The following is a 15846-nucleotide window of genomic DNA, read 5'->3' on the forward strand; positions in this document are numbered from 1 at the left end:
ACAGAGTTGCAGCACAGAGCACGCTGCAGATCTTACATTGCTGTACCTTTCTGATTGGCTGTATAGATCCTCTGAAATAATTTATGCAGCAGAAAGTGGAACAAACATCTTGTTTTCCACATCAAAGCACTGACGTATCCATTTTTAAAGTGTTTGGGACTTTAGCTGCATTCTTTGTTTCTTCTCTTTTTATGTCTTAATATGCTCCCAAAATGACAAATCATTTGAACAACACAAAAGATTCCATTAGCTCCGGGGCAGCCTCTATTAAGTGGAACAACACCAGTATCACCCAAGAAAAGTGAGACAAAAGAAACTTGACACGTGTATGGAAAACAGGCAGCATCATTCAAGGTTCATTCAGCTCAGCTCGCTTCCTTTGCAAGAGCTTGTGATTAATTGAGATGTATATGAACTGCTTAGAAGATTTGTTCAATCACAGAGGTGCTGAGACAACAGGCTTTGACACTTCTGAGCATCGACACCTTTGCCAAGCAAGACCGAAATATCAGTTTTCTTGACTTTGGCGAGTCATCGGTGAGGGTTTTGGACCAAGACACGACGAGGCTGAGAAAACAGAGTCAGTAATAGGAAGAACCTTAATCTTCCTGCCCAATTTTTATTCCAGAGGTAACAGCTGCAATAGTCATAGTGGATGAAAAGTTGTTTGATGTTTCCAACTGCACATGAGGCTGCAGTCACCTCGGCTTTCCAGCAATCTGACAGCAAACTGCTCGAGGTGGAATGATGAACTTGTTGTAATAGAGTTTCTGGCGACAGTGAGGCATTGAGAGCACAGGCTGATAGTAATGATGATATCAGTCACTGTGCAAGCGTGAACTGATAGATAGACGTGTCTGCTGAACGTTCTGAAGGCAGGCAGACAGTGCCGAGCACGAGCGCTGTCAACATTACAGGAGCATATGCAGATTTTACTCAACTACCTAATGTTCCGACATGCAGCCTCCAAGGTCGCCAATCAGTGTGTTAATATCGTGCTGCATTTTGCAGTGATGTGTCATCTTAAAGTGTCTTAAACAGAGAAACCAGAGGAAAACACACATACAGTAAGGAGGCTGAGGTCAGTGTGACAAATGGTTGATGGTTGCTGCTTGGCTACTTCAAGCAAAAACCTGTGCACCACTTCTAATTTTCACAAAAATTAAAAAATAAAGAAAATATTAATATATTACATATAGCATTAAATCATGGGACCATCATCTAGCATTATTTTTTTTATCATGAATTGTCAAAAATTCAAAGCAAACCTTGTATAGTCAAGGAGAGGAAGAAACATTTGGGGCTTTTGCTATATTTTACCTGAAAATAAATCAACAATAACAACATAAGTGTTAATTTTCTGTGAATGGACAAGTTGATCAAAGAACTATCCATTTCTGCTCTTTTTAGGCTTCAGGAACACACACAAGCAGAGACACCAGCTCACACTGCACAGCCTGCGTATCCAAGGCTGCTCTTTAAGCTGTCATCCACTACCTACACTGCTAATAAGTCTTCTCAGGATATCTCTGATTCAGCTCAGCGGGTGACCAATTGGGCTCAGCAAATACACAAAACAATTTCCAAGCGGAAATTCTGCTACAGATAACATGAACCCTATTTGGTTAAATGCTTGCCAGCATTAAATGCAAAGATGCATTTAAACCTCTGAATGTTTTGCATGTAATTTCCATTCAAAACACCCCACCCACTTCCCATCTGCATTTAATCTGGTCAAGTCTGAACTCACTGATGTCACACAAGACCACTGGAACTGAGAGAGCGAAATGAATACCGAGGATAAACAGTTTTAATTAATTTAGAAGCAATATAAATTACTGTGCATAGAGCAGAACTTCAATATTATATATTCATAACATATCAGCTTTAGATACATTTAGATTTTATTCAGAACTAAAAGCTAATCAGGTTGATTCTCTATTTCCATAAAAAAAAACCCTGTGTGAAATGCAAATACAAACAGAAAGCAATGATTTGTGCTTGTCATAAACCCATATAGTATTCACAGCAGTACACAGAAAATATATCAAATGTTTAAACTGAGACATTTTACTAGTTTATAAAAAGTAGTAGCTCTTTCTGAATTTGATGGCAGCAGTACGTCTCAAAAAAAGTTGGGACAACAAAAAGCTGGAAAGGTAAGTGGTACTAAAGGGAAACAGCTGAAGGAACATTTTCAACTAATTTGGTTAATTGGCAGCGGGAGTGTACACTCAAAAAAGTCAACTAAGGCAGTTGTTTGATTAATTCAATAGACATTTGTCTATTTAACATGAACATATTGAGTTTAGGTTTTTAAATCATTATCAGTTGTTGGTTTAACATAAAATAACAAAAAGTTTAATGAACTATATTTGCATTCTTCAGTTCAACTAAATGTAATTATTTTAAATCAACAACTCTAAAACCGATGCCTAGTGCGCATGCTCAAACTTCCCAGAAGTGAAGAGGCGGGAACGCGGAGAAAGTTATATGTGTACAGTGGACTGCCATTTCCCTCTGCGGAATCTTCCACAATACAGGTAAGTAATAAATAACTCAAAATATCTTAGTCAAACGAAGTTGTTCTGTCCGTTAATTGTTTAACAATGTTTTTAATTCCAAATGTGTAAGTTGTCATTAGACAGCGGGAGTAGAGCAAATATAGTGAAAATCTGTTATTAGACGGTGCCAATCGGTACCGTCTAATACCTGATTTCTAATCCGCTCTGGGTATATTTATACTATTATTAGCATTTCCACTTCATTGTTTTTCTTTTTTTTTTACCCGTTTTTGCAGTTAGTCTTATAGTGTTTTTAGCGGTTATTGATATGTTTAATTCAATATTTAACACGTTTGTAATTTACTTTCAAAGTAAATGAAGTTAGCTAAAGCTAGTATGGTTGTCTCATTGAACTTCTACCTAGCTCTGTTAGCATTCACTTTGGTTTTAAATGACGGTTATTGCAAGACATGGTCTTTGTTCACTTTTTTTATTATCATTTGCATTTTTTCTTTCTTTCTTTCTCCTTTTATTTTAAGCATTCGGCCTCTCGCAGTAATGCAAGTTAAACTAGCATGCGCGAGTTGCTAAATATTAGCTGTGTCCAAATTCAGGGGCTGCATCCTTCGAATTGACTTGAACGCTAGTGCATGGGAAAAAGAGCATAAACACCAGGTCAGAGGAAGGCAATGGCGGATAGTTATGAAAATTGCCTGTCAGACCTTTACCGCAACTACCAGCATCTTTATTGCATAGTGTGAAACACTGCTATTATATTTGGCAACAGATTGGATATTTATCTGTGAATTTTATATTGCAAGAGGTATTTATATGTATTTGTATTTTTTTTTATACATGTGCAACAAAGTAAAAAAAAAAAATCCACTGTGGAATTTTTATAAAATAATTGTGTCTGTTTTCTTTACCATAGTAACACCACAAAGAAAGCTGACCCCTTTTTCTGATTGTTTGTGCCTCCTCATGGTAAGCCTTTTACCATCATATATTTTTTATGATAGTTTTATGATTTAATCAAAGTGAAAAAAAGGTGCCAATAAAACCATCCTTAAAACCGCTTTTCTTTTTTTCTTTCAGTGACTTGTATGTGGCAGTGCAAGCGTTGTTCCATCAGAGAGAGTAGTAGGTACAAATTATTGAAACACTGTACAGGGCTCGCAAAATCGCTAGCCCGACGTCCCGGGGCTAGCGATTTTTCCAGTCGGTCTACCAAAATCTATCTCTGCCCTGCCCGTTGGGCTGTCATAGGAAGGAAAAATATATGTCAATGCTTCTGCATTCTTTCGGAAATGTAGCTGGGTAATTATGTCATTGGCATCGGTGAGCCACTGTCAAAATGTGACATATTGAAATCGCGTTTGAATTCGCGCTTGTTTTTTGCTTTCACTTTGCAATCGCGCGAACTGTGTATAGAGAGTGACAGTATTGATTGGTGAGTGATGATAATTTGTGCACCAATTCCTCTGACATCGTCTTATCAATCGTTAACATTTGTTAAACATGTGAGAGGTTGATCGCGCAGAGAATCGCTGAGCGTTATGTGAGTGCGTGTGTAAAAGCAGCAGGATATATATTTTAGTTCTGCTGAGCCAAATAAGACAGGTCAGGGTGAAGAAGTGACAGCCAAAGAAAAGCTTACCACAAAACGGAAAAGTTATGACAAATCAGACTATAAGGCAAAAAGAAAGTGCAGCTTTATGGTTTCATGGACAAAAGAATTTCTGTGGCTGCAACATGACAAGCTAAATAATAACCAGGGGTGCACATAAGTGGTCCGCAGGTGCGTATTTGCTGTCAAAATAAAAAACGCACACAAGATAAGAAGTTGCAACGCGTGTTTGCATACATAAGATTTTCTGGAGGAGGACAGACATTTGTTTAGAACTTTTAAAGATGTCGAAGAAGCTCCTTTAAGCAATTACTGTGGTTTTCCTCCACCTCCAAAGAAATGTCAGAAGGAGTCCAAACCACAAAAGAAGCGTGTATTCTCGGAAAAGTGGTTGCAGGAGGTGAGCTGGCTTCAAACAAATGATGAACGCACAGAGATGTGGTGCGGAATGTGCCGTGAAAATCCCACTCTAGCGGACAAAAACAGTGCTTTTTATATGGATGCAAACGCACGTTGCAACTTCTTATCTGTTGCGCGTCTTTTATTTTGACAGCGAATGCGCACATGTGGACCACTAATGTGTACCCGTGTAAATAACATAATGTTCTGCCAGGTGTGTTGTTGGTTTTCCCTCGATTTCTGAGTCGACAAGCGCCTTTGTTACTGGGACCAGTAATTTTAAGAAAGGCCCCCATTAGAAATGGATTATTGCTCAGTCTGCAATATCTTTCCCAGAACAAACACCAATTGCAAATAATATACTAAAAATAAACCTGAAAAATCTGTTTAGAACAGCATACTGTGTTGCAAAGAGTGAACTACCACTGGTGCAATTTAGCAGTCTTTGCAAACTTCAAAAAGCAAATGGCCTAGATCTTGGTTCCACTTGCCTCTTACTTATGACTTTAGTGGAAATTTCAAATTCAGGATCTGACACAGACTGATTCATGTCCTACACAGACTGATTCATGTCCTACACAGACAGCACTGATGTCTGCATGGTCTTCTAAAAGCAGCTTTAGTCAGCTTAGATGTGAAGTGAGTGAAATATACAGTTGAGTTTTTAATAATAATGGATTGGATTTATATAGCGCTTTTCAAGGCACCCAAAGCGCTTTACAATACCACTATTCATTCACTCTCACATTCACACACTGGTGGAGGCAGCTACAGTTGTAGCCACAGCTGCCCTGGGGCAGACTGACAGAAGCGAGGCTGCCATATCGCGCCATCGGTCCCTCTGGCCAACACCAGTAGGCAAGTAGGGTAAAGTGTCTTGCCCAGGGACACAACGACCAGGACAGAGAGCCCAGGGATCGAACCGGTGACCTTCCGGTTACAGATGCGATTCCCAACCCCCTGAGCCACGGTCGCCCAAATGTATTTGTTTTCTATTGCAGATTGACAAGGAGTTTCTGCGAATCACCACAAAGCCTCTGCTATCTACTTTCTTTGCCGAGCTTGACCAATACGCGCCACGCTTAATGGAAATCTTTCTGACCAAAGGAAGGACGCGTGGAAAGAAAATAAGAGGTCTCATGCTTGCCATCTCCAAGGTTTGTATTAGGATTGAGTTGACTTTGTCATAGGCAGCAAAAATAACTTTTATTTGGAGATGAAGTTGTCAATTTTGTTTCGGCTTAACAAGTAGTACATGCCAGGTTCTAACCTAAAGAATAATTATGCAAGTTAACTGATTACCCTAGCTTTAAGAAAAACAGACTGGTTTTGGCTCATATTATCTCCTCCTCCTCTCCAGCATGATAACATCCATACCAGACGAGCATGCATCTTGAAGTCTTTGTGCATCCACCTAAACGAAGACTATGAGAAGTTACTAAAGGAGTATTTGGTGAGTCATTGTGACAGCATGTTGTCTGTAACATTCTCATACAAATTGTGACGTTGCCTCAAATGCAAATCATTAAAATTAAAATTTTGAGATTAGCAACAAGACACCTGGTATTGGGGAAAGGATGTCTTGAATACCAAACAGTATTAAGCGTTGCAATAAAGAATTTCTGGAATTTGGTATTGGAAGGAAAGAAATTTATGCATACTTAAACTTGATACACAAACATACAATGCATTTAACATGCATCAAGACAATATTGCTTTTGAATCTGTACTTGGATTAAAACAAGTCCTGTTGTTTTTTCATTGCTATGGTCATCAGTATTTGTAAATAGAAATGTCTATGAACTTTGAGCTGTTTAGTACTAACACTTCTATACCTGTTTTATTTTAGCAGCTGAGTTAGCCTTTTCTCGAGTCCTGTCCCCCTAAGTTACTCTTGCTACGTCCGACAAACAAATGGTTTCCTCTGCGCACCAATGGGTACCCGAATGTGCGAGCAGACATGCTTCATAATGTTCGGTACATTTACCTGGGAGTGGGGCCATACACACTGTTTAATCCATTCACGTTGTTTTTGACTTTGTGAATGGAAAGAACACAACTCCTCCAGACACAATCTCTCGGAGTATCGGTGGGCACACCGCTTCTCCATCTTGCTTGAGGTTAATGTTTGTCAGACACAGTAACGGTTGCTATAATGTGTATTTGGACAATGGCCCTTTCGGGGGAGGGGCCGGTGAGAGGTCAATTATGCCACCTCTTTTGACATGAGAGGTGTATTTTATAATTTATGTATTGGAGTAATTACTAACAACTACTTTAGTGGTGTAATTTTCTGTTTATTACTTTGACTACTTGGATTTTTATGAACAGCATAGAAACAGTTGTTTAAACAATCTCTTAAATTTTACTTTGTTGTCTTATATTTTTTCATGTAGGATACAGACAGCGAGGCAAAAAGCTGCATGGAGCAAACTGTGATGGGGGTGTACATCATCCAGAAGGAGGGTGCTGAACCTGAAGATGACCCAGAGGACGTTGGTGTCCTGATTGAGGGTGTGGAGGCTAACACTGATTTGGGTAACATTGCACAAGCATGTGCTCTGTTGTTTGGACTCATATACTGTTTGAACCTGAGCTACCCACCAGAACTTAAATGCACCTTTGAAGTCCTCCAGAAGATACTTTTAAATCTTGATGGACAAAAGCTGTCTTCAAAGGTACAGTTTCTGAAAAAACAAGCTTATGGGGTGAGAGCACTTGAAAATGACTGATAGGTCTTGAATGGTTCATTGGTGAAATGGTGATTTCCAATATATAATGTTAATATTTGAGTTGTTTATATTTTTTTCTTTCATTTAAAATTTTTTTTTTTAAAGTTTTTGGATTCTCTCTGTTGGGCAATTCACCTTTTATACAGCACTGCAGATGATTTTTGTTTGTCCTTATATAGATGGCTCAAAATGGATCAGAAGTACTGACAGAAGTACTATGTTGTGTTTATGTATCAAGGGCCTGTAAAGTTTAAGACCACTGCCACCTGTTAAGTTCACTGTATTATTGTGTCCATTTTACTTGCTAGCATGTTTTAAAACACAGCAAAACTATATTGCTAGCTGTGGAGGACTGCAACCAAAATTAAAAAAATAAATACAGAAATATAAAAATTGGTCAAACTAATAATTATTTCAATGAGATACACCAAACAAATATAGATTTTCATCACCTATGGATTTTTTGTTGTTGTTGTATTGCCCCCAAATTATTTCTAATTATTTTATTTTATTTTTCCAAATTCACACAATTCTATTTTGTCACATGTTTTAACTTGCCAAGTGGGAGATGTATTTTTATCTTTTAGTTTAATTTTTTAAAATGCAGTCGATATATTGAGCAAATTTTGCATCTGTTTTTAGTTGTGGAAGCTTTGGTTCCAACATATTACCTATGTAAATAAGTATTCTAACGTTTTACCTTTTGAAGTGGCATAATGCTTGCAGGTGTACAAAAATGGTAAGCTTTTATATTGTCCACTAAATCCAGTTAATAAAGATAATGTTATCATAATCTGATTGTGACTTTTTTTTGTAAAGTAGTGGGTTTCTAAATGTGTAACAAATGTAAACAAATCTAATTGAAATAATTTGGTTGAAATGAGTGAAATCATTGCCTTGATTAACAAAGTAGTTGTTGAAACAACAAGATTTAATTCTGTTTTCCTAAACTTTTTAAATTGTGTAGAATGAATTAAAACAAATTTCACTCTACATACTTAAATAAATCACTTCAAATCAATGTAAGTATAGTATGTTGATCCAACGTAATCTAATTACATTAAACCACCAAATGCTAAATGTGTTGGTTTGACATGATCGAAAAGGGTTTATTGTACGTGGTTAAATTGTGTGCAAAAAGGGTGCCATGATTAAATTGTGTTCATCCAACAACAGATTTTTTTGAGTGTAAGATGGGCAAATGGGTTTCAAATGAGCATCTTAGAGAGAGCCTCTCTGAAGTAAAGATAGCCAGAGTCCATCTATCTGCAAAAACCTGTGTCTACAAATTGTAAAACAATTTAAGAATAATGTTCCTGCATATAAAACTGTGCAGGTATCTCATCATCTACAGTACATAATATCATTAAAAGTTCCAGAGAATCTGGAGAAATCTCTGTGCGCTAGAGATGAAGCAGAACATATTGGATGCCTTTGATCTTCAGGCCTGCAGGTGGCACTGCATGAAAAACAGACATGATTCTGTCATGGAAATCTTTGCCATATGCTCAGGAACATTTCTAGTAATCACTCTGTAAAAAACAGCTCACAAATGCAGGCGCTCTGTGTGCAACGAAGAAGCCATATTTAAAGATCCAGAAATGCAGCCAGCTTCTTTGGACCAAAGTTCAATTAAAATGGACTGAGGCAAAGTGGAAAACTGTTCTGCAGTCAGACTAATGGAAATTTTAAATCTTCTTGGAAAATGTGGACACTGCATTCTCTGGACTAAAGAAGACAGAGACCATCCAGATCAATTAGAGAACATTAGAGCCTCTGGATTTGGCAGCCTGCACAGCACGATCAAGACCTTCAACGGCGAGAGGAATGTACAGGATTTGGAGCATCATATATTCCCATCCAGAGGACATCTTTTTCAGAGAAGGCCTTGCAAACTTTGGTAAGACAATGATAAACTGCATATTACATCTATTACAGTAACATGACTTCCTAGCCAGAGTCTGGCTGCTGAACCAACTGAAACATTTGATGAATCATGAAATAAAAAAATACAGCAAAGCAGACTTCCTGCATCAGACTGGTGTTTAAAGAAGAGATAAACATGACCCCGTTCCAACTCGTGAGACTTATTGCAATCAAACTCATAGCAAAACATAAAATAAAATTAGCTAAAATAAGCCAATTTCAATGGAAACTAAGGAAAAGATTTCCTGTTCCAATGCATAACTTGGACCAAACTCTCCACAATGTCAAACTCATGACGGTAGAGCTTCTGGACACGTGAGTCACATGCAAGCCTTTTTTTTCCTATCTGATTCCACAGCAGTCTTCAGTTTCGGATAATAATACAGTTGAAGGTAAATATGCAGTCAGGTATAATTGATCAGGAATCAATAAAGAATACGACTTACAATATATGAAGATAATAGAGGTACTATCAGCAGTATCTTATCTATCTTTACCGCAATCTCAGTAAGTCAGTTTCACTCCCAAGTGCATCATCCAGCACACATGCTCACAACACACACAAAAATTGAGAGAAATTAACACTTCCTAGACTATTTAATCAAAGCACGTTATTATTCCTTAGTTGCTGACAATATACAGAGTACCAATGGGATGCAAAACAAATGGCACTTGTCTGTCTTTGACTATAACAACACACGACATGCCTAACTAGGACATGTACTGACTATGCCAAAAGCCTGTAAACGAGAGTGAGGACTGAGGAGAAAAACAGTTCTGGGTTCAAAGGTTTAGCAATCACTGAATAACTGCAGGGACCAGAAATGGACTCAAAAATGTACCCCTTCTGATGTCCGTGTAGTCTCCTCATATGCTATTTAAAAATATCTCATGTTGTTTTGTTTGTTATATATTCATTCAAATGTGTTTTTAAGGCATGTTGTTGAAGACTTTTATTGCATCTTAAATCTGTACCTCCCCCAATATCAGCAGCAGTTTCAAAGTCACTATTGGGCTCTAAAATCAATCAAGCATACAGTTTAAAGCCCCTGTATTTTATGAAACTACCCCCCCCCCCCCCCCCCCCACACACACACACACACACGACAATATCACACTGCTGAAAAATATCAACAACAGTCTTTATGATTGTGCTGAGAGCAAAAGTTCCCCTAACAGAGTAAATCACAGGCTGCCAAAAACAACCAATGCCAAGACTACTAAAGGCCAGTAAGACGCTGTCATTTATTAATTAACATGACCTTTATTTTACTAAGACCTCGATGCCCACATTGTTCTTGACTTACTCCGGGCCGAGACACTGCAGCCCCGAATGGCTGTTTGTACAACCCTCAAGGCTACTTCATAGAGATTTTGACTGCATGCAATATGACATACTTGACAGAAGCTATTTAGTAACTACTACCAGTCACAGAAGGAAAAAACAATAATAACCCAGAGCTCATTCAGCTGCTGTTATACCATGAGTCTGTCAAGAGTCGAGACTCAAGATTGAACATTGAAAATTTGTGAAATCATGCTGATGTCAACAAGTCTTCCCAAAATCTCTATTTCGCCACAATGGGAACCAGTGACTCTTCAGCCATAAAATGAACACTATGTGGCAGAAACCAGAAGTACTAGAATACGCAGAGACAGCACTATAAGTCCTCATAGTAATGGGCACATGATCTCTCCACAAATTAGGGTCCACTACTTAAGTCAGTGATGTCTGGCAGCACACAATGGCAAGCTATTTACAAAGTTATTAACATCGCCAATCCCCTGCTGTCATCTTCGGCTGAAATGGTTATCTAGGCAGGGTATGATGAAAGCTAAAAGCCATTTCATATGCCTTCGCAGACTATGGAGGTAGATCAATGTGCCTCTTCTCACTGAGAAAATAATAAGGCGATGCATTACACACAATCACACACGACCTCATACTCAGTACAAAGGCACGCACACAGCGAAAGCGAGGAAGTCTGAAATGGCAGAAAATGTGATGTCTGAAGTGGACATTTATTGGTGTATCCCAGCTGCAAGTGTATCCCCCTGTGTGTGCCTCCAATGTTAAATACAATGATCCAAAATAACGTCACTGCAAATGCAAATGAGAGCGACTTTTTTTCTCCCCCTCTTCCTTTTATTTGAAAAGCGTCAATGAGATGCGGGGAAACGAGCGGCCGAGGAGCAAACATCCACTACCACTAACTTTAAAGTGGCGGAAAACGCGGAAAAAAAATCATGAATAAAGATTTTTGAGTGAAAATGTTTGAGGCAAACTCGACGGAGCTCAGTCCACCTTGCACGGACTTGCGCAACAAAGTTTCCCGTTAGGAGTTAAGGGAGAAATGAATTCGGGAACAACGATGCCTGTCTCCTCCCAAAACTCTGATTTAAAGCAAACAAACAAACATATTATAAACAGCTCAACGCAACTGTGTCAACTTCGTCTTGGTGGCAAACAGCATATCGCACAGGCGCAAGAGTGCAAACGATACACAAAACATTCCCAGCACAGGCGAGAAACTCGATGGTGAACTCCAAACAGCAGGCTCGGTGCTCGGGAAACGGAACGCAGAGCGGTCGTACTTACACTGGAACCACAAAGTAGTGCGAGCAGTCCCGCAGAAAACAAGTCCACGATCCTCGGCGCTGCGCGGTCCGAGCTCCACATCCAGCAGGCTCATTCCCTCCTCTCCTCTCCTCTCCTCCTCCTCCTCAGCTCGCCTCTACAGCTGCTGGATAAGTTTGCTGACGTCAACAAGCACTCAGTCTCAGCCGCCAAAGCTCTTTGGTGGAATAATACATGGAAAAGGAGGGGAAAGACGCGACCGGAAAGACCCGGGGAGGCAGCCATGTACGTTAGAGGTTGCTCATGCAAGACAAAAAATATACAAACAAGCCAGAAAATTTCACCACTTGTTATTATTTAAAATATATATATAATGTAATGAAGTAGAGTTTAATAAATGCTCAAAGCGTTAGTACTGCTAAATAAATACATCACTTTACCACTACTAATGTGCTCCAGTTAAGTGGCTTTACTTTTGGTGAGCAATTTGACTTTACTCACCAAAGTAAAGGCAAAATAAATAATTTAACCTATCAGCATTTACTTATCTCTAGTTGCTAGTTTTGACCATATAGAATAAAAGTTGGATGTGTATGTGCAGCCTCTGGGTCTGAAATGTGCAACCAATAGGAACGCGTCTTAACCCTGCATTCTTTTTGATAGACACCAGGGGGCGATAGCTATGGTTACTAATAGTGTGGGAAGATGGCACTCATACTAGACCTTAGAAACACTTTCCTGGTGAGTTTATGGGATCTGTTTGACATTTCTGAAAATGTTGTTTTTATCCCTTAGTTTCATAAAAGGATGGACTCATGGGTCATTGGCTCAGGTGACAGCTCGGGTTTAGAAGTTTGGAGACTAAGGTTGAGATGGTTTGGCATGTCTATCTTGGAGAGAGTTTAATATTGAGCTGTCACGCAGGAAGAAAAGAGGAAGACCTCAGAGGGGGTTCCAGGATCTAGTGAAGGAGGACAGGTTGGTGTGACAGAGGATGATGCTAGAAAAAGGGTGAGAAGATTCACTGTCTGAAATCAAATGTTTCTGACTTGCTATTAGACCAAAATTTCTGCCTCCTAGTATACAGCGAATTTTCACGTTTAGCTTTGCTGTTTGCACTCATGGCTGGCTGCTCATAACTTCATGCTGTCAAGAAATTGGCTAGCTAGTTTGACCAAAAATCAAATGAGCAAGTCAGTTTTTTAAGGAGCTTGCTATTACAAGAACACATTTAGCTTACTTCTTTTTATTGTTTTTATGCTAATCTCTGCTGTATCGCTATTTTAAAGCTAAACCATTGCTAGCTAACTAATGACAAATTTAGACCGCATTTTTTTTTTCTGTGGCAAATCTGGAATCTTTGTGCCAAGAATAAAGATGATGATGTATCAGCATAAGATTAGTAAATATATTACATAATAATTTACCTCTCAATTAAAAGAAATTTACTTGTTCATTAGCAAACTACAGACTGAAAATATGATTAGTAAAATATATACCAATATTCTTAAGGTTCATGATCAGTAATCACCATGTGATAATATATACTTAATTTATCCCAAAAGTTGTACAACCTCTAAAATAATTAGATAATCATTATCATTAAAATGATAATGTTCAACAGATACAGTGGAGAAGCCTGCTGCTCTTCTTTTCATCTTTTAAGTATGATGTGAAAATGTGATCATCATTATGAGCAGGGTGCATTTTTGCATTTTGACTCATTTGGCATGAAGTATTATATGTTTTGCACTAAATTAAATTACTTCTATTCAAAAAATGTAAATGCCCCAAAAATGTTTTTTGTTTATAAAGCTAATTTCAGTATAGTTAATAAGCAACCAAAATTTAAAAAATCTGAAAATGTTATGTGTGTCATGTTGTAGTACTATGAGAAACATTAACAGGAATTTAGAACGTCTCTATTGTTTAATTGATTTTTTTTCCTTCAGCAGAGAGATTTAAAAAGACAGCTATACACAGCTTACAAATCCAAGGTCCGGCCTTGATGATAAATTTTAAAGGGGCAAAGTCTTTGCTGTGTCTCGGTGTCATTATTTCTAGTTGCTACTACACAGTCCTATTTTCAATTATACTTCAAATGTGCTTTCCAGGTAAACTACTTATCGAGGAGACGATAAAGTTGGAGAAAGGTTACAATGAACAGAGTTTTCCTTTTTTATGTCAAGGGTAAGCAAGCCCAAAATGTGAGGGATCCATAAATGGGCTCGCTAGATTCGAAACAGACCTTTTCATGATGGTAGAAAAGTAGTTGCAACAATACAAAGCCCATTACACAAATCAAGAAAGACACTCCAACAAAATGGCAGGAAGACACAAGGGAGACTGAGACACACTCAGACAAAGGACAAAGAAAAACTGGAGCTACATAAACCGGCACACACAGGTAACCAAGGGAAGTCGACACATCAGAGTAATAACAGCTAAAACTAATAAGACAAAAGACAAAGTCAAACTGGACAAAGTCAAACCAACAGCGAAGTATGAAAACAATTTAACTCTACTGACAACAAGTGGGATGAGAACTAGCCCCGTCTCTGACTGTGACCTGTAAGTGAGAAGTTATAAGCTGTTTCTGTTCAACAAACTCATTTGTCATCAAGTGTCAAGAAATATATACTGCAAGGAAGAAGAAATGAGTCATTTCCTGGATGTTGTGCTGATTAAGTCATTATTTTGTGGTCTTCCTTATCCAAATTAAAGCCCCGCCTTTTTACCAGAGGTGCGGCCCAACTTAGAAGAACTTAGTGCATCTTGATCCAGATCTGTATCTAGAAATGTTGTACTTTACAAGTGCAAACGTTGATGTTTTGCATCGTGTTTTCACAAATACACATCAAACTGAAATAAGAGAAATGTCTCGATGAAATACTGCTGATCCATAGACTGAGTTCATGCAGATGTACTGGGATTTTTCACATTGGCAGAGGTATGAAGTCTTGGGCTGCCCTTGATTTATGTAATCCATTCATCCATCCATCTATCAGTCATCCTGGCTATTTTCAACCAGGATTAGCTGACAGTGAGTAACAGGAGGGATCTTAGACAGGTCACCAGTTCATTAATCTATACGGTGGCTACACAGAAAGAACGTTTTGGGTTTGAAACTGCTTCTAGGCTTGAGTCTTGCTGTGAGATGTTACTGTGTTCTTCATGCACCTGTTTAGGTTCTTTGTGGGTACTCCAGCTCCCATTTACTGCCCAAAGGCATGTGCATAAGAGTAACTACATTAGACAAAGGTGTAGGTGTTAAAGTCAGCGGTTGTAGAAAAATAAATGCAATTCTAGAGGTGTGAAGAAAGTTTTACTTTAATTCACGTGTCAGAAGATACTGTTGCAGAATCTTTATATGATAAATAGAGCTGAGATGAGAAAAAGCCGAGCAAAGTTTGCAGAAATGTTGCCAGATGTAGTTTTACCTGCATACATACATATTGTAAATAAATAATAGGTTCATTAATTAAGCTCAAACAAACAGATCGTTTAATTGCTTGATATGTTTTCTAAATAAGAAGTCAGTAATAGCTGACAGCTGCTGACTTTCATAAAAAAAAGCTTCCTTTAAATATCAGTGAGACTTCACAGTACTTATAAATCCATTTGTGAAGGACTAAAAAAAATCTTTTCAGAACAAAATCCAAACAGGTCACTGAATATCCATGCTGACAGGGAGATGAGCTTTGCACAGTCAGATGTGTGCTCTTGTTTAATGCATTTACAATGACATTAAGTTTATTTCACGGCAGCCCAAGTCTGGCTTAGATATTTCACAGAGGATTAAAGAGTCTGCTCTCAAGAGAACTGGCAGACAGTCAGCTTCAAACGACTTTGCCTCATCTACAGTTTGCTAAAAATGTATCAATATCACTGGAGAATCACCGCAGCTACTATCAGAGTATTTATAGTCTGTCCCTCTCTGAGCAACTTTACACACTGTTTTGATGACATTGCAGATGCAGTGTGTGCCTCCAGATTTCTTCGGACAAACACTGCTTCCCTCAGTGATGGATTAAGGTGTCCAAGATGATAAATAATATGAATATCTGATTTTTACGCTGG

General features: G+C 38.4%; 2 protein-coding genes across 8 annotated transcripts in view; one reads left to right on the forward strand and one right to left on the reverse strand.

The window, feature by feature from the left end:
- Nucleotides 1-12021, reverse strand: part of gulp1a (GULP PTB domain containing engulfment adaptor 1a) — a 95473-nt gene extending 83452 nt beyond the window's left edge. The window contains exon 1 of one of the 5 annotated variants that reach the window (XM_040027578.1): nucleotides 11788-12021. In XM_040027578.1, coding sequence (XP_039883512.1) covers nucleotides 11788-11881 — 94 coding nt within the window. In that variant the 5' untranslated portion in view covers nucleotides 11882-12021. The remainder of the gene's footprint in view (nucleotides 1-11787) is intronic. The other 4 variants (XM_040027577.1, XM_040027586.1, XM_040027585.1 and 1 more) reach the window with 4 other exon arrangements.
- On the forward strand, nucleotides 2233-8066 carry LOC120730951. 3 transcript variants are annotated; one of them, XM_040027589.1, is made up of 5 exons: nucleotides 2233-2543; nucleotides 3436-3488; nucleotides 5532-5687; nucleotides 5891-5983; nucleotides 6927-8066. In XM_040027589.1, exons 2-5 carry the CDS (start codon nucleotides 3486-3488, stop codon nucleotides 7260-7262), a joined length of 588 nt encoding a protein of 195 aa, XP_039883523.1. In that variant the 5' UTR covers nucleotides 2233-2543; nucleotides 3436-3485; the 3' UTR covers nucleotides 7263-8066. The 3 variants fall into 3 exon arrangements, 2 of the variants coding, with proteins under 2 accessions (XP_039883523.1, XP_039883522.1); XM_040027588.1 differs by lacking the exon at nucleotides 3436-3488; XR_005695247.1 differs by lacking the exons at nucleotides 5532-5687; nucleotides 5891-5983; nucleotides 6927-8066 and adding an exon at nucleotides 3600-3637.
- Nucleotides 12022-15846: the final 3825 nt, after the last annotated feature.

The sequence above is a fragment of the Simochromis diagramma genome, unplaced genomic scaffold (genome assembly GCF_900408965.1).
Source record: "Simochromis diagramma unplaced genomic scaffold, fSimDia1.1 OVJJ01000343.1, whole genome shotgun sequence".
NCBI lineage: Eukaryota > Metazoa > Chordata > Actinopteri > Cichliformes > Cichlidae > Simochromis > Simochromis diagramma.

Excerpts from the sequence above, each read along its gene's own strand:
- LOC120730951 (XM_040027588.1), top strand. The coding sequence starts at position 2,445 with ATGCTCAAACTTCCCAGAAGTGAAGAGGCGGGAACGCGGAGAAAGTTA. Across the intron at positions 5,688-5,890 it reads TCATGCTTGCCATCTCCAAG|CATGATAACATCCATACCAG; the intron begins GTTTGTATTAGG and ends CCTCCTCTCCAG. Across the intron at positions 5,984-6,926 it reads AGTTACTAAAGGAGTATTTG|GATACAGACAGCGAGGCAAA; the intron begins GTGAGTCATTGT and ends TTTTTCATGTAG.